At 42.8% G+C, this 18,843-nt stretch overlaps 1 protein-coding gene across 2 annotated transcripts in view; it reads right to left on the minus strand.

The window, feature by feature from the left end:
* The window catches only part of ARHGAP18 (Rho GTPase activating protein 18), a 162,783-nt gene that overhangs the window by 35,413 nt on the left and 108,527 nt on the right, over positions 1 to 18,843 (minus strand). For both annotated transcript variants that reach the window (XM_090038910.1, XM_090038901.1), the window contains exons 4-6: positions 14,956 to 15,028; positions 8,407 to 8,573; positions 1,583 to 1,748 (exon numbers count right to left, since the gene is read on the minus strand). In XM_090038910.1, coding sequence (XP_089895036.1) covers positions 1,583 to 1,748; positions 8,407 to 8,573; positions 14,956 to 15,028 — 406 coding nt within the window. The remainder of the gene's footprint in view (positions 1 to 1,582; positions 1,749 to 8,406; positions 8,574 to 14,955; positions 15,029 to 18,843) is intronic.

The following is an 18,843-nucleotide window of genomic DNA, read 5'->3' on the forward strand; positions in this document are numbered from 1 at the left end:
TCTTGTATACCATTTAGCAGAACATCAGAAATACGGAAGACAAACAAAACTGTGAAATTTCTTCTATCCTGAAATGGATGACCACACATCTCAAGTTTTGGAAAAGGAATTGAGATCATGTATGTTCCCTTGGTTGGTTTGCATATCTAATAAGTGGCTGGCTGCAAGCATCTCACCATTCTTTGCAAAGGCACAACCTCCTACTCCATAGGATGCCATCCCTCCATACAGCAAAGAAATGGGTTCTATTGTTATTGGAAATCTGAGATACATAATTAGAGCTATATTATGCAAGGAAATTAATGCTAGTGACTACAGGAAACAGATGGTAAATGATTGCCCTTAGCAAGGGTGGGAGAACAAATACAAGACATGTCACACATTGGGAGCATCTACACATTGCCCTATGGCGATGTTGTTACTGCACTGTGCTTTAATATTTCTTTTTGGAAGTACTAAAGCAAGGCACAGTAACTGCCCATACTGTGCTGCACACAGGGTGCACAGTTATTTTTAGTAACTACTTCGCTGTAGCAGTGCGCTATAACAAGGGAGCGTGCCACTACAGCAAAGTAGCTGCTGGTCATGTGTAGACACCTGTGGACACTACGTTGCCATAGCACATTGCTATGGTGATGTACCATCAGGTGTAGATGTGGTCATTCTTTATTAGTCAAAGCTCAGCAACTTGCAACAGAGTGCAGAGGCGTGATAGTGAAGTAGTACCCACCTTTAAGCAAATCCTCCCTTGGGAGCTCCTTTTAAGCAGTATGGAACCCATTGTAGTTCTAGAGAGGAGGGGTGATTTGGTCAAACACAAGTTACTGGGCTTGCTATAGCTGACTGATATCTTACAGTCAGGGTTCAACAGGAAGTCAGACTAGATGATAAGGATCTCTTTTGGCTTTAAAACCTAGGAAACTATTAAGCTACAGTGATGCCTACATAACTAAATGAACATGTGATTATACCACATGCTAGCACACTCATGCTAACTTAATCTAGTTACCACAAGTAACTATAGCAGCAGAGACACAACAGTACAAGCTACACTTGTCAACAAGGTGCACCTGTTAGCATCCACAGTACAGTCTGAGATCCCCTGTCACTACATCTTCACTGCTACTGCTGCCTGTGTGATGTAGCTTAAGCAAGCATAAATATATTAGCACATGCCAATCATCATCTTGCAGTCTAAACATATCATATGGAAGTATCTATGGTGAAACTCTTCCCACCACACTGTGGCAATATGGGGAATATTTCTTTCATTTGGTCTCTAGCACATATGCTCAATCCATATGCTTGGCTAATGTTAGTTGCCAGACAGAGGATGTTAGCTTTGGACCATGGTTTCTTAGCTGGGATAATTTATGCACATGAAGGTTTTTAAACATGAGGAGAGCCTAGAGTGATGGGGCTGTGGTGTATGGTTAAGAGTCTTGCTTATCAGATCTATCTATTACCAGATATTATAAATCCCCAGCTTTAGGATCATTAAAAGAAAAAAGAACAAAGGCAAAAAAAATAACACTTGCTAACCTACTTGTTTCAGAAGAATATATAGCAGTTGTATGCTCACCTTTGGTTTTGATTTTTAAAGCTTTTTGTTGTTTGAATTCTGTCCCGAGTATGTCATAAAGAGCAGTTAGTTCAATCAGTGCTAAAGAATAAACCTTCTTCATGTCCTGAGGGGCCAGGTCGCCAATCTTTGTAGTGCCTGTTTTATCCTTTGGCAGTCTGAAATTCTAAAATAGAAGACGTGTGTCACGTTAAAAATCTTACTGTCAACTAATTGAATAGACTGAGTGCAAAGAATGTGCTTTGCCAATGGCAAAAGCACACTGCTCTTGATAAGCGTAATAGGGTACTGCCCGACTTTCCTTTAAAAAAAAAAAAAAGAAAAGAAAGAGCGGGAATAATGCTAATTCAATGTGCTTGCACAACTGGAGAATGCAAGGCATTCCTTTACATTGCAAAGGCCAGACTTTTGAATACTGTAGTGGATGAAACCCTGTCTGGTTCAGATAATTTAATAAATGCACATTTTTGAGTGGTGTCACTCTTTCTGTTCTCCCAGTTAGGCTTAGGTTGAAACCTCAGTTAGAGCTTCATGTATGTGCAACAGTTGTCCTTTGCACAAACAACAATATGATCGCAGCCATAGATAATAATCGTTGTGGAATATAAACCACCTTGCTTGCCTTTGGGTGCTACATAAATAAGTAATAGGCTCATCTGAGCTTTGATATCTGTAATTCATTACTTGTATTGCAGTGATGCTCAGGTGCTCCAGCCATACAGACACAAAACAAAAAGGTGCTCCTTTAACTTTTCTGACTTTACTTCTACCTATTCAGACTACAACATAGGAAGTCTAGCTGACAAGGCCCAGAGGCATCTTTCAAAGCATGATACATCTCGGCTGGAATGGGTCAAACAGAAGCTATGCAAGGTATTCCTTCTACTGGAGAGGCACCAAATATTATAATCTTCATGGAAATCCCTGTTTCAACTAACTCAGGGTATCACATTCACCCAGCAGGTGGGGCTTTTATGGGCCGCTGGATGAACGGTGTAGGGTTCCCCACAGTCTAGATCTGGAGCATAGAGCTGATCCACAGGCTGCACCCAGAGCACGGGGTTGCATCATCTAACTTCAGAGCTTCTGGAGGGCCTGAAAACTTGGCAGTGGGTTGGTTAAGCAGCAACAGCATTAATTGTTGTGGCTCGTGGAGCTGAGCCACCACTCCACCACCATAGTTCCAGCCCTGCAGGCTGAATCCATAGTGCACAGCTGTGTCATCTGGCCCACTAGCTGGAAATGTGGCAGATGAGTGGTAATTGCTGCTGCTTTAGGAACCACAGTAATTAACACTGCCACCATTCATCTCACCACCAAATTTTCATACCCTGAATAACGGTATACAATAGAAAATACCGTATCCTATTGTAAACTTATGACGGCCACCTCCACATGTTACAGATAGTAAGCAATTAACTGGTTAATTGCACAATTACCTTTAGACCAGCTATCCATTTAAAGTACCTGTCGCACCATGAAAAGCTCCAACCAGCTTAGGCTAGGCATTCAAAAGGCCTGAGGGAGGATTGATACTACCTATGTGGGTTTCTCTAAGCTGCACAGATTGTACTGCGTGCAAATACAATGCACATTCACTCTTGGGTGGAGGGGGGCATGGAAGTGCCTGTGCTAGCAAAGGCCATAAGGTGGGGGGCACTCTCCCATGCCTCCCAGCCCCACCTCTCCCTGCCAGTGGTGGCTGCCAGCAGTGAGGGGGGAGGAGGGCAGCTCTCAGTCCCAGCTCTTCCCTGCCCATGTCAGTGGAGCTGCACAGCAGCAGGGGCAGACATGGAAGTGGAGGCCTCTCCCAGCTGTGCTTGCTTTGGTTTGAGAAGGGCTGGGATTGGGGTTGGGGCCATAGGGCAGGGCCTCTGCTCCCCCACCTCCCACACCCTCTGTCGCTGCATGGCTTGGCTGATATGGACATCCAGAAGCTGGGGCTGGTAGTCGTGTGCAGCTGGAGCTGAGCCCAGCAGCACTGGGGGGAAATGGAGGGGAGCACAGGCCCCTGCTCTGCAGCCCTGCACCAGCCCCCCAGACCCAAGCAAGCACAGTTGTCAGGGAACCCTGCATCACAGGAGCCTCTACTCCCCCAACTCCCTGCTGGTGCCCACTGGCAGGCACAGGCAGGACACAGGATAGGGGAGCAGAGGCTTTGCTGCCTCAGCTCTGTGACAGCTTGGGTGTAGGGCCAGCTAGGTGCTCCGCTGGAGCAGCCCAGCTGAATTCCCTGACTCCATGCAAAGGGGAAGAGGAGTAGGTGGGCCCACAAAGGCCCCTGGGATGCTGTCGGACACTGACCTAACATGAATCAATAGGGGAACTGGTCCAGAAGTTCAACAGACTGGTCTAACATAAAACAATCAAGTCTGATATTACATCCATCCAGTTTTCTTAGACAAGTTTCTGCCATTTTTAAACCAGTCGATGTGCCCCAAATTCTCTTCCATTACAGGTTTAGATTGGTTTCTGATCACTTATACCAGTTTATGTGTGTATGCCTGTACCAGCCTTAAAGTTAGACCTTGAAAATGTGTATTAACTTTATAGCTGGTTGCTATCAAGCTTTAATTTGCACTTGTGGCAGGGTCTTCCCTGTGTCTGGGAGCCCCATCAGCTGACAGAGCTCCCAGCTGCATGGATGCACCATGCCCAGTGTAAAACCCCAAAGCCCTGGAGTTGTGGCTCCCAGGAAACCCACCAGGCCCACACATGGCTCTCAGTCCTGGCTGCAACACATGCACAGCCAGGACTGAGAGTCCCACAAGCGACAGAGCTCCTGGTCCTGTCAGCTGAGGGTTTTCTTGGTCCCAGCTGTGCATGAGGTGCCGCAGGGACCAGGAGCCCCAACACTTGCACGTCTCTTGGCCCCTGAGGTTGGGAGCCCCTTCAACAGAGGGGGCTCCCAGCCATGGGAGCCTGCTTCCTGCCAATGCATGGGGATCAGGATCAGGCTCCTCTTACACCAGTAGTAAGATGTGATAGGATCTAATGCATGATCCCACAAATGCACCTGTGGCATGACAGAAGGTATGATTGTGTGGATCATACATCAACTCCAATCACACCTTTACCTGCATGTGTAGGGGGAACCTAAAGCATGACTGAAGCATTTTTAGAAATGATTCAAAATGTTTTATTAGTGCCTGGTTTATAGCATTAAAACCAGGAGAACATTAGGTAATCATTAGTTGAAGAAATGTATGAGTTCTTATCTAAATTGAGTGTTTGAAGAACGCTGAAACATTATTGCTTCAAGCACCTAGTTTACTCAGACATGTTTACGCAGCGTCTGACGGAATAATTTTTTTGTGTTATTTATTACTTTATGGTTTCTGTGTGAGTGCACGCTTCTAGCATATGATATTCTAAGGCAGTCTGGTTTATATACTCAAGGAATATCTAAACCAAAATACCGTTGAAGATCTTACTTTGTATTTATTTAGCCTTACTGAGAATGAGGCCTGTTTGTTGTGAGATGAAAAAATGTAACTGAGTAGAAGCTAATTCTCACAATTTGGAAATATTTCTTGGCTTTTCAGTCTAACAAACAATTAAGTCTTTTACAAAGGGTTAAAAATGCCTCATTCCTATAAATGCCATTGTGTTGGTCTCTTTTGCATATGCTGGAGAGTGCTCGGAAACAGTCACAGGCAATAGGCTTTTGAGACAAAATGTGAAATCTAGAAATGATTGATATTTTTGTTGGAAATTGAGTCAAATATTAACTTCTCCCTGCTCTTCATCTTATTAGAGGTGTAAAGGTCACCCTATTCTTCAATCTTATCTCCATTTCCCCCTTAGAGAGGTGACTAACACTTCTCTTGGATTCTGACAAAAGGACTTTACTCAACAAGAGAAGTCTGTCAGAGTGATTACGTGAACAGTGCAAGCAGTGTGTGGACAAACTATTAGGGACATAAATGCAGTTACCTTTTGCAGGCCCAAATAGTATTCCAGGTCTAGAGTTATACCCCAGCTCCTTATCCAAAAGCAATACAGCTACATTCATGTTGCTTATACCTCTGCTGAGAAGCAGACCTATGTTATATAGCCACAGCATAAACATGGACTTGCTGCTTCTGGTTCTGGAAGAAGGGGCATGACCCTCTGAGGGGGCACCTTCTGTGAACTTCTTGCAGGGCACAAAAATTAAACAGTACAGATCTAGTCTATCTGTATATCTAGACAAATTAAAATATAAGGGCATCCAAGAGAGCTAGATGTTCCCTCAGGACATAATTTTGGAGGTTCAAAATCAAGCTATGCCAATACAGAAGAGGAGCAGCGGGGTGATGTACACACACAAGGAGCTTACTATCCAACAATCAAGCAATATACAAAAAAGGCAATGGAAGGCTGTGTGGCTCACAAAGTATACAAAGGAATAGCATGAATGTGTAAAAGAAAAATCAGAAAAGTAAAGGTGACAAATGAGTTACAGTTGTCGAGCGGTGTAGATTGTAGCCATGTTGGGCTAAGGACATAGGCAGACAAGGTTCTTTGGGTAAATCTTTCATTAGACCAACTCAAATAGTTGGGAAAAATTTTCTTCACAAGCTTTCAGGTTTAAAAACCCTTCATCAGGTTGAGGAAGCATCTGCAGTTGGTTTGCGCTCTTCCTGGATGGAATGAATAGTAAACAAGCTAGAGGCTGGTCTGCATGCAAGAAAGCCAGTCAGTGAAGATGTAAATTGAGGAGTCAGTGGGCGAGAGACAGGAATCACCCTAAACATACCAGAAAAGCTGTGCTATACAGCCAAGCCCTCAGATACCACCAAATTTCCACTGAGGAGAACACACAGGATTACCACCTCACAAACCTTAAAAAGGCTTTCACTCAACAAGGACACTCCCCCAGAGAGATAGACTGCATGTTTGAAAGAGCCACCTGGATACCACATGAAGAACTGCTGCAGTACAGAAGAAAACCCCCCATGAATTGCACACTGCTGGTTATGACATATCACCCCTCTCTTAAACCTATATGGAAAATCCTCAAACAACTGCAACCCAAACTAGAAGGAGATCCATTTCTTAAAGAGATCTTCCCAGAACCACCCCATCCTACCCTTCAAACAAGCACTGAACCTTGCTAATCTCATCACAAGAAGCAAACTTCCTATGGCCCAGAACACACCAAATGGATCCAGACCATGCCATGACAAGAAATGCAAAACCTGCCAAGACATCGCCACCACCCCCACAATCACTACACCCCACAACAGAACCATCAGCATTCCTGGATCTTACAGCTGCACCTCAAGAAATGTAACATATCTCATCCAATGCATCATATGCCCTGATGGAAAATATGTAGGAGAGACCAAACAACAACTGACCACCAGAATGAATGCACACCGGAAATCTATCAAAGACAAGAATACCCAAATACTGGTGGAGGCACATTTCTCACAAGAAAACCACTCTCTCGCCAATCTCTCAGTTCTAATCCTCAAAGGAAATTTATAAAATACTTTTCACAGACCAGCCCATGAACTTCACTTCATCAACCTCCTGGATACAAAAAATCATGGACTAAATATAGACACTGGATTTATGACACATTATAACCTCCCTGACATCTGACTCCTCAGGTACCTCTCCACTATTTATCTGCTACATTCATCCCCTCCCCGCTTCTCTCACCCACTGACTCCTCAATTTACGTCTTCACTGACTGGCTTTCTTGCATGCATATCAGCCTCCGGCTTCTTTACTACTCAGTCCATTCAGGAAGAGCACACACCAACTGGCAAAGGGTTTTTAAACCTAAAAGCTTGCTAAGAATTTTTTTTCCATTTGAGTTGGTTTAATAAAAGATATCAAATTTACCCAAAGAACCTTGTCTTACTGTCTTTTGCATTTATTGACAATTGCAAACATCACTTCTACAAATACCAGATGAAAAAGACAAACCAGGAAGACTGTGGGTCCACTGTTCCACAGAGAAGGTGAGTGATTAATGGAAGAGGCAAAATAGGCAGAGCTCTTCAACACCTACCTTGCTTAATACAAAATAAAATATGTGCATACAACTAGCAAAGCTGTCAAAGGGTAAGGAATGTAGTTCCTGGTGAGTAAAGAATGCATCAGGGAACTTTCAACTATCTTTAATCATCATAGCCTTACAGAATTCATTCTAGAGCATGGAAGGGACTAGCTGAAGAGAACTCCAACCCACTAGCAACAGTAATTGCAAATTCTTGGATAACAGGTTGAGGTCTAGAGACATGCCCATCTAGATGAAGGGGAAAATGGAGGACTCGAGCAATTATAGACCATTTGGGCTGTCAAGCTACTTGAAAACATAGAAAACAGTGAATTTGTAAACATAGTAGAACGCAGATTCTTAGCAGTGTTTGATTCATAACCCCTTCATACCAAGATGAGGGTCTGCAAAATAGTCATGGGGTATGTGTAGTCTCAGCAAACAGCTACTAGTAACTGCAAAGGTGCACCAGCTGTTGGCAGAAATCTTTTATAAGATTTAAAAAGGCACTGTTACTCCAGTTAGGTGCACAGGACCACAGCTAGGCCCCAGCTGGAGGAACAGCACCCTCTGAAGTAAAGGCTACAGCAAGGTAGTGACACAGAGTAGATATAAGACAAAAACTTTCATATATCTGTTACTAAATATCCAATACTTTTTCAAAGTCATATACATAATGAACAGGCCAAAGCCAGTGAAAACCAGCTCTGGCTATAGCACTCTGAATTTTACTGAATCACCCAGTATCACTAAAGCAATGTCAAAAAGGTCTTATATCAAATAAAAAACCATAATAAAACAATTACAGCAGCATGTAAGAAACACCTACAGGAAGCAGAGTGTCGTCATCTTTGCCTCCACGGATTTTGTCTATGGAGTCATCTTTGACATTGGCTGCCTGCTCTGCAAATGAAATCTCTAAATTGATGTCCGTTTCAGAAACTGTGATATCCTCGAGCAAGTTCTTTTCATGGATACCAAGGCTGAACTCTGGATCTGAAAATAGAGGGGGGGCAAGGGGGCAGAAAAAATAATCAGTGTTTTTAAATACTGCTTGTTCCTTGTCTGCTTATGCATGTAAGTAAGTAATTAGAGCTCAAGGAGGTTAATTCTGTGCAGAAACTATGACCTCTACAGCAAATTCATGCATTTCAGTGGGTCTACATCAACTAAGAATCTGGCTTCCTAAAAGTTTCATCCCATTGAGTTACCCCAGAGTAAGTCTGCAAGGTGTGAGTTTTGTGCCCCATGTAGAAGGCAGAATAGCCACATAACCCATGGATTCTTGGGATCTGCCAGAGACAAGAAGCTTCTGCACAGAAGTTCCTTGCTTCTGGTGCTTCTTCCTTTACCTAGCAAGCTGCAGCCATTAATGATTCAGCTCTTTCAGAAACCATAATCCCTGGGACAAATCTGCACATTGGTATGTCTGTATATCATAGCTCAGGGTGTAACGGGTAACCCAGTGAGCCATTTACTGTGGAGTAGACTAATTAGTTCCAAAGTAAACACTGCACATCTACACGCTCACCCCTGTTAAGCTGGAGTAAACTAATTAACTCTGTTGCAGGATAGTACTTGTAAATCCTGCTGTGGAGTTTTTATTACTCTGCAGCAATGCACATGTAGACACTGCCTCAGCTTGATGGGACATGAAAGTGCTTCAGTGCAGGGGCTGCCTGCTGGCTAGCCCCTGCACCAGATCGTACCCCAGCCAATCCCTCCAAAGCACACTGAGCCAGAGGGAAGCAGCCCCGGGTTGGCAGGCTGACCCTCCCCCTCCCCTGGATCCCTTGCCAGCCAAGGCTGCTCTGGTCTGGCTCAATGTGGTATGGACCTGGGTGAACATTCAAACAGCATGCCCAGGAGCAATAAGCTCCAGAGTTTATTGCTTCACATTAATAGCACATGTAGACATGGTCAGTAACGTACAACTTTGTCCTGTCCTTTGATCTTCTTCACAACTTGTAGAGTTTTAACCTGCTCATAGTTTTGCCAAAAAATTATTCTATGAGATAGGAGAAAGGGGTTTGCGATTATGACATCATTTCTCTTTCCTTTTCTTTTCCAAAAGGAAGTAGGCACTAGGTGAAACTTGATTACATTTTTTTTTAATGAAAGGTGATATCGTTTTGTTTCAGAACAGTCTGTTTTATAAGCAATCGATGGCTGTTTTTCCGTTCAAAGCGTCACTGATGGCAACAAAGATGAGAGCACAAGATATTCTCAGAGGGAACACAAGTTTAAATTGTGTATTCTGTAAAATACCAATCCAAAGATGATTTGTCATATCACAGGATCAAAGAAGGCTCAGAACATTGGCAAAATATTTTGATCTCAACATTATTGATATAATGGTCTCTCTCAAATGACTCAGGAGCCATCGTAAGAAGTACTGGATGAACTCGTTAGAAAATATGGGGCTATGTCCTGAAAGCAAATTATTTACATATTTAAGCAGACTGCACATGTTTAGGGGCAGGGAGTACAAAGTGAAATAATGTATGTGTGTGTGTATATATCTATATATATCTCTATATATCTATATACACAGAGGGAGAGAGAGAGAGCGCGAGAGAGCGTGCTAGGATTTCACTTTGTAGTCCCCGCCCCTAAAAATGTGCAGTCTGTTTAAAGACGAGAGTAAACAACTGGATGGAAAGGGAGATGGAAGGATGAGAGAAACCATAAGAAGACCATGTGTTTATCCAAATTAGCTATTGCATAAGACTACAGATGGCTTTGTTTTCACCATTGCGGGAAACATTTTTATTTCCATTCTTTAATTCCTCTAAACTTCTTCCACTCCCATGCAAATAAAAGGGACCCTGAAATAGTCACAACTACAACAGTTTGTGTGTTCTGCCTCACTCTCACTGACACTAACTTAGGGGAAATATAAAGGATAGGCTGCTTTGAGAGAGATGAACTGATGTATAAAAGCCTGTAAAAGGGCCTAATCAATGCTTCTGTCTCACCACCTAAACAGGGTGTGCAATAATAAATTCAAATAAAAAATATTCAGCTGGTCAGGATTTTAAAGCAGAGATCTATTCTAGTTGAAAAGACCATGCTTAAATTTAATATCTCTGAAAATCTTGGAATGTAGGCCATCCCGTGAGGATTGTTGCAGCCAGCGCCAGATTCTTGGATCTCTTCTTATGGAAGGGTTGGTGCGAATATTTTAAAGCTGTTAAGACCAGCAACACTAATTTCTGAGAAAGCCACAATATCTGGTTCTCAGTGACGATTTTGAGCAAAGAGGCCAAGAAACTCCAAAACAAGGAACTGGAAATTTTTTAACGTTTTTGTTCTACTGACAAGGTAAAGCTGTGGGAAGTATAAAAAATTTCAGACTATAAAAATCACCAGTTTCTCTTTTCACAATGACTTCAGCTTGAGCTGTACTAGAACCTCAAAGGTTCAATGAGCATATACTAAGGGTCAAGCTGAAGTTAAAACCAAAGCTGCTGGTATCAGCAAAGTGTTACAAAAGACTTTAGGATCCCAAGGCCAAATTCAGCCCTTGTTCAAATCTACAGCATATTTGGCTAGAATGTCCAATACAGTTAGCCCCAAATTAATATATTTAAACAAAAGGAAATGACAGTATTTTAAAGGGAAAAGAGGGTATTTTCCCCCTTTGTTATTTGCTAGTATTTTGCCAATGTCATGACTAATATTGCAGTAGCTCCTGTTTCAGTCCTTGGTTCATAATGAAATACTTTTTAATATTGATGTCTTTGTAATATACTTCGAAGATGCTGGAAAGTGTGAAAATGTTGCTATTTTTAATTGGGGGGATTTGTGTCCGTGTATTTCTGCAGTCCATCCTCAATTGCTGCATGTTTATTAACTAGAAACAACTGTAAGAGAAAGCAGATTTGCTCTTCTGTCAATTTGCCAATTGTAAGCAAAATTTCATGAAAGAAATATGCATATGACAGAAAATATAAATATGGGATGCTACTAATGATGTGCAAAAGATATTTTTTAAATTGGACCTGAGTCCTCTGTTTGCTTCACAATGCTTTATTAAGAACACTTAGAAGGATGGGACTGTTTCTGAATCTTTTTAACTATAGACACATTACAAATGTCAGCTCTGTGTTTTCTTGGTTTTGAAGGGACTTACAGTGTTGTCCCAAGGATGTATACTGTAAGCTCTCACACTTTACTTTGAGAGGTGGAATGGCTCATTCTTTAATTAAGATATCATTTCTCCAAAATTTTGTTATTTGATTAAACACAACTACAAAAGAAAAAAGAGGGGATTTTCTTTTATAATCTCAGAAGCTCTTCTAGGCTGCAAAGATATGGCTTGATAATGTAAAATAACAAAACAAACACAAAACTCCATAAAGACCTTTTAGGTCTTATTTATGTTAACTGATATATAAATAAGGGCACAGCTCCATTTTTTCCCCTTGAGCTGGCTTTAAGGAGTTTTCCTTCCATATGCCTGACTATTCTGTTTGGGCTTTCCCATTACAGGAAAAACTAATCCCATATGCTTTGCCTGAGGCTAACCCTCTAAAATGAAAGAGCCAAACAGCTACAGTGCTAACCTGGCTGTTTTGTCTGTGTCTGTTGCAACCCCCTGATTTCAACCTAGTGAGTATTCAACTTTTTAAATGTGTTTTTTCAGCTTTTCTTAAGGAGACAACTTATCTTCACTGTGTCTGACTTCTAAATTATCTCCTTTCCAACACTGTCGGAAGAGATCTGCATATATTGGGTAAGGGAGTAGAGGGTTTGCAATGGTCTGTGCGCTGCACAAACTATTGTAATTTATACTGGGGCAGATAGCAAGGTGTCCAGTAAATTATTTGTGGTAACTCAATGTGCATAGTTTATATTTTATTGTGTGTATACATTTCTGGGTGTATGTTTGTGTGTAGGTATGTACACACACACACACACACAAATAAAATCCAGACTACACACACAACTCCACATGTCATAAGCACTGGGTAGAGATACATTCAATAAATCAAAATAAATGAAATTTCTCCCACTGATACTAAAAGTGGTGTAAATACTGGCTAAATTAAACTGCTGTCTCTGGACCGCACCAACCAGGCAATGACAAAAATCTGAATAAGGGAGCCATTTTACATTATTTCCTCATTCCACTGCCATTGGTCAGTGAGGAAAGAAGATGGATTGAGTAGAAAAAAGAAAAAGGAACAGGCTCATATTCAAGACACCCATGTGCACATATTCTCTGGAAATCTCAATATAATTTTCAGTTCAGCATTCAAATCATTTTGAATACTGAACCAAGAGCATTTTGAATACCGAACCAGGAACATGATCAGTCCTCTGAAGGTGATGACTAACTCAGATTTCACACTAATAGGCTTATAGCATATGACTTAGAAAGCTGAAAGCATCTCGATTTAAACTTCTAAAAACATTTCCCTATATATGTATATCTTAGATATTTTATAAAAGATCACATTAATCCATTTTGCTAGTAAAACAGGGACGCTCTTCGGTTACAAAAAACATTTAAATTTGACAGTAATGCCTTTGAATTTAGATTTCATGGGTATCTGGTGTCACATATTGTTTACTTTTTGCCTCTAAAACCATCCACTGTTTATGTAACACCAATTAGCTCATTTATTCTTGAAAAAAAGGGATCATGGCACAGCTCTGAAACAGGTGCAGCACTTCTAACATGGTTCACCTTGGATGGCTTCCCAGTGAACTGAACTGATTTTCTTGTTCTAATCTTGGGAGCAGAGCCCACTTCAGCATGCTGGCAGAAGCAGAAGTGTATTAGGATGTAAGTAAGCTGCATTTGCTTTGCCCATTGCAATCTGGGCTGTGGAGAGCTAGCATATGGAATTTGCCTTTTAAAGCTTTCCATTTCTAAAAGGTTCATTGGGGCCACTGGAAAAAAAAAGAACCAGATGTGATAAAACTCTGTAATAATTGCTTGGTAATTTTCCAGCTCCAAATCCTACAGTGAGTTTTATTGACACAGGCACCAGGCATCCTTTCCTTCCCTTGTGCTGAACCAGCGCTTTGGCAACCCTCCCAATTTTTCACTATTTGAACCAGAGAAAGGTTTGCTAAAAGCAGGGGAGGAAGGAATTAATAATGCTTCTGAAAACGCACAAAATGTTGAGTATTTGTGGTGTTTCATCTCTATCCCTTTTCTCTCTATTTTGCTGCCATTTCTCAGTTGTAACCCTCTGCAAGCTGTTTCTCTAAAATGGTTCAGATGTATTTCTAAAGTAAGCGACAGTTTAGTGATTTGAGAGGAGGATAATTGATCCTCCTCCCCATCTATGTATTTACAAAATAGTATCTGGGCAATGGACAAGCGCTACTCGCCTCCTTGTAAAAACTAGTAGCAAGACTCAAGAAAAATAATGCAGGTATTACTCACTGCTTAAGACGTGGGGGGGTGTAGTTTGGATTTTATTTTTATTTTGGAGGGGGGAGAGTGTGCGCGTGCATGTGTGTGTGTGTACATGCATACCTACACTATGCTAAATTCAGTGTTTCAGTGACTGGCACTTATGGCTGGATGACAGCCATACAGGCTACTTTTGTAAGCAATGAGTATCTATACTGCTCAAAAAGGACCTCCAGGAAACAGTGCATGTTGGGCAGGCACTTCGCAAGTTCCTTCTGCAAGTTCCTAGAGCACAGGAGAGGCATTTCCTCCAACTGTGGTGACAGAGGCTGGAGAATTAGTGGGAAGTGTGAGATTGATCTATCACTCTTATGCTCTGGGAGTTCTGCCAGTGATTTCAATGGAAGCCAGTCTCATCTAAGGATGACAAACAGGCTGTGCCCCTTCATGGGAGACCACAGGAAGGGATGCTTCTTATATTCTCTCTATGTGCTATACCCCTTCATGCAAAGGTTCAGGACCAGAGGCAGCCAACAAAGACATACAGCAAATATCTCTTTCTTTCCTGAATATATTCAACTAACTTATCTTAATAATGATCCTTTTTCTCACTTGGAGCCCTAAATATATACAGATTCCTTCTATTTTTCTTAGTCATGTGGCTGATTTTTCATATCTAATTACACACACACACACTACCAAGCTTATCCACTAAATCTTATTACTTGTATTGAAAGAACAGAAGAGATAAATCAAAAGGATAAAGAGTCGGGAAAGCTAAGAATGAGATATTAGAATGAGACTATCACTTAAGTTCATCACTGTTCCTCAGTATGCTTTACCATACTTCTCTAATGCAGTTTAAAATATTTCAGTTGTAAATATGTGTGTCCCATACCCACAAACAATTTAACCAGGATTTACATAGAGCATACTGAAGACTAGGCCTGAAGTTATGAAACTATAAATGGAGGGAAAGAAGATGGGAAATCTGCTCAGCATTACCTTTTCCTTCCTCTTGTGTTTCATTTTTATTTATACTTGTTTTCACAGATGGGGGTTCATTCCCATCGGAGACCTAAAAAACAAAGAAAGAAACCAATCCACCTGTAAAGCTGAATATCTATTCAAATACAGCAAATTATAGGATGTAAGCAACACTTTTGTTTCTGCTCCTGCAGTGTACCTAGGCAGCCTGAAACATTCTATATCGAGACCAGCTGAGGGCTGGGGTACTGGACAACAACCTCCTTCACAAAGACATGGGATCTGAAACCCACCAAATTAAGAAATTAAATCTGTTAACAAAAAGCACAAGTGAACACAAACCCAACTCTGATGTTGCTACATCTCCAACTACAATTGTGGAATGAAATCCTGGTTTCCTTAAAGTAGGAAAGAGTTACCCTAAGGGTGGGCAATTATTTGGGCTAGAGAGCCATTTAAGGAGTTTTGCTGAGCTCTTACAGGGCGGGGGGGGGGGGGGGGGGCGGGCTGTGCTCACCTGGCCTCAGCCCCCGTCACAGCAGGGGAGAGAGTTGGCTTGGGGAGATTCCAATTTATCCTAGCCAGGTGGAGAGGATGGGTGAGGTCTCTGTGGAGACTGGCCCAGTACCCCTGTGGGCAGAAAGCTCTCAGCCAGATGGATGGGATAGGGCCATGAGTGGTCAAAGGGCACACCCGGGAGCAGGGTGGGCAAGCGGTGCAGGGTGGTGACAGCATAAAGTGAGGGCTCGGGGCAGAGTTATGATCCACTCCCTGTATGTCCCTGCGATGGGTTCCAGTTCTGGAGTGAACTGCAGAGCAAGGAACTGGTACGCATCACAGAGACTTGAGGAGTGGATTGTAGCTCTGCCCCAGATCCCAGCTCTGTATTGTCACTGCCCCATGATCCCAGCCCTGGCCATCCATTCTGTTCCCAGGCGCCACTCTCCACCCACCTGCATCCCCATCTCATCTACCTGGATGAGCATGTCCTGCCTGGGGGTTTCGGACCAGTCTCCAGGGAAACTCTGCACAACCACTCCATCCAGCATCCCTAGCAATGGATGCAGGGTGACTGTGTTCAGTATGTCTGGGCAGTGAGGCCAGGAGCCAGCAATGGTGGCACAGCACACAGCTGCTCCCAGGTGGCAGTAACAGGGCTGCTAGGAAACCAAGTCCAGCCACTGTGTCACCCCCACCTTGCTCTGTGGACTACAGCTACCAGCATGCCCGAGAGCCACACCTGGGGATAAGGCAAGTTGCACTAGGCAGTATCTCCACCAGCAGGGGCAGCAGTGCTGGCCACATGTGGGCTGCATGGACCTGCTGTTGGCCAGATGGAATCACTTGGCAGGCAGGATCCAGTCCACAGGCCAAATTTTGCCTCCCCCTAGATTAGTTCCTTAAAATTAAGGCTTGCTTGATGGTCAGACCCACCCTGGAATGTAACAAAGAAAGCAGTGAACAACCCAGAAGAACTGGGAGATACCTAGAAGGCTTGAGCCTTTAAGAACTGATTAAAGTATATACACTGTATTGAGCATCTTGTCAATCAGGGTGCATCTTCCTGGTTGACTTGGAGGTTGACAAAATAATCAAAGAATATAGAAAACAGATTTAAACAGTAATATACTAAAATGTAAGAGAAAGCTGTTATCTAGTAAGGTGTTCCTATGTGTTCATGCCTGTGGTTAGATGGGTTACATTATGTATAAATATATATGTTTTCAAAAGGAACTGTGGATTTGTGTACCCTCTCATATTCATTCCCTCAATCAATTGGCATGACGAGCTAATTGACAGTGATAAAGGCTAGTTGGTTTATATTGACCATGTCACTGGAAGAAGTGTTCCTGGGGAGTTGCAATATAAATAGGAATTGCTAGATTGTAATTTACCATATTTCATGGTGTATACATTGACACAGTGTACAAGGCGGCCCCATTTTTCTGATCCAAAAAGATATTGGAGAATTTTGTAGATCCAGTGTTTAATTCAACCTAACTTTTTGTTAGGGGTTGACTTATACCAGCCCCTACATGCCCTCACAGTAGGCTGAGCACCTGGGGGATGACCACATGCTGCGGCACTACTCGCAGGGGACAAGGACAGGCTCAGGGTTCAGCTGGTGGTGTAGCCCCATCCCCTGTGAGTGGCACTGCCTGGGATGCACCAGTCCAACACCAAACCTGGCCCTGTCTGCTGTGAGTGGCGCTGTCGAGTGCTAAGCCCAGCTTCGTTCCTTGCAAGTGGCACCAGGCTCAGTGCTCGGTTGGCACAGCTGGGCTTGGCACTCGGCAGTGCTGCTTGCAACAGATGGGGCCAGGCAGCGCCACTCACAGGGAATCAGGGTGCACCAGATGTGCGCCAAGCCCAGCCCCAGCCCCTGCAAGCAGCGCAGGACTCAGTGCTTGGCTGACATGTCCCCATCCCCTGTGAACGGCACTGCCTGGGCTGTTCTGGCTGAGCCAAGCCCCGTCCCCTGCAAGTGGCACTGCCTGGGCCAATGCTCTGCTGGCCTCGGCTGACACAAGCCCGGTGCCGCTCACAGGTGATTAGGTTGGGCTTGGCACTCATAGCAGACCTTGGTGCTTGGCTGGCACACCCCCATCCACTGTGAGCAGTGATGCTTGGGGTATGCTAGCCAAATGCCAAGCCCAGTGCCACCCATAGGCAGTGTGATATAGTGCCGCCCACAGGGGATGGCGATACAGTGTATAAGTAGAGGTTGAATTTTAACAGTTAAAATTTGGGCTTCAAAACTCAACTTATACACAGTGCAATATGTTAACGGGAAATAATGAAGACAGGTTACATTTCAGTGGAAGACCCCAAGAGGAATTTGGATTGGTTCTATTGAAATTCAGCACAAATGGAACCTGCAACAGAAGTCCCATCACTAGGTGCTCCGGTCTGGTTCTGATCCCTGTCTCTTTGCAGGGATGTCAGCAGTACTAGCTGTTCACACTGCTTGTCAACACAGCAGTAATGGGGCTAGTCTATCCCAAAAAGATACATGGAAGGAAAATAGCAAAATGACTTTCATCCCAGATCAGCCGCATGTTTGTGCATACAGGACACCCACATGCAGCCCTTGGTTTATAAAGTAAATATGCAAGATGAAACACAACCTAGCCTTGAGTTTATATGCCAAAAAAAAGTTAAAAGGAAAATTTTGAAGTTCAATTGATTATGTCTAAGATTATGCTGCGTAAAATATTTCAAAATTTGCCACACATTTTAACATATTCATTGCCCATACTTTTCCTAATCTCCTTATTAATATTCATTATCTCCCTTGGCAACTCAGAATGTTAATAAGGATGCCAAATATTAAAAAAGCTGTTGAATGATCTGGCCTTGATGTGGCATTTTGGATAAGTGCTATACATCCCAGTACATACAGAAACTAAGGATGAACTGCAGTATATTTAGTGATAAAACCCGGCAGATTTATTTTGTTAAAATCCAAGATCCTAAGAGGCACATGAAAATAATTCCAGAAGAGACGGCAGAATGACTACTGTTGATCAGTGCAGAGAGAGAGGGGCAGGGAATTTGTTAAATGGTCCCAGAATCCCAGGTGCTCTTTGAGGACACAGCAGGGAGTATAACGGAGGTTCACAAAGTTACCAATTTTTGTCTTGTCCTGCTTTTCTCCATCTGGTGGCAGGATGAAGAGTCTGTTTTAGGTTGGAATATCAACTGCAGAATGCTTTGGCTCCTGTTCTGCAACACTGCAAACTTTATAACTAAGGAGCTACTTAATTCATGGTTTCCCAGTTTTCGCAGAAACCGCAAAAAATGGCATTGTTCTCATTCACTAGGAAATACTGCATTGGCCGTGATATCCTATAGAATTAACCTAAAAAAAACCCTCGTGTATTATTCATATAATATGCTGTTTTA

This window comes from Crocodylus siamensis, chromosome 1, assembly GCF_052110815.1.
Source record: "Crocodylus siamensis isolate JL-2025a chromosome 1, ASM5211081v1, whole genome shotgun sequence".
Taxonomy (NCBI): Eukaryota; Metazoa; Chordata; order Crocodylia; family Crocodylidae; genus Crocodylus; species Crocodylus siamensis.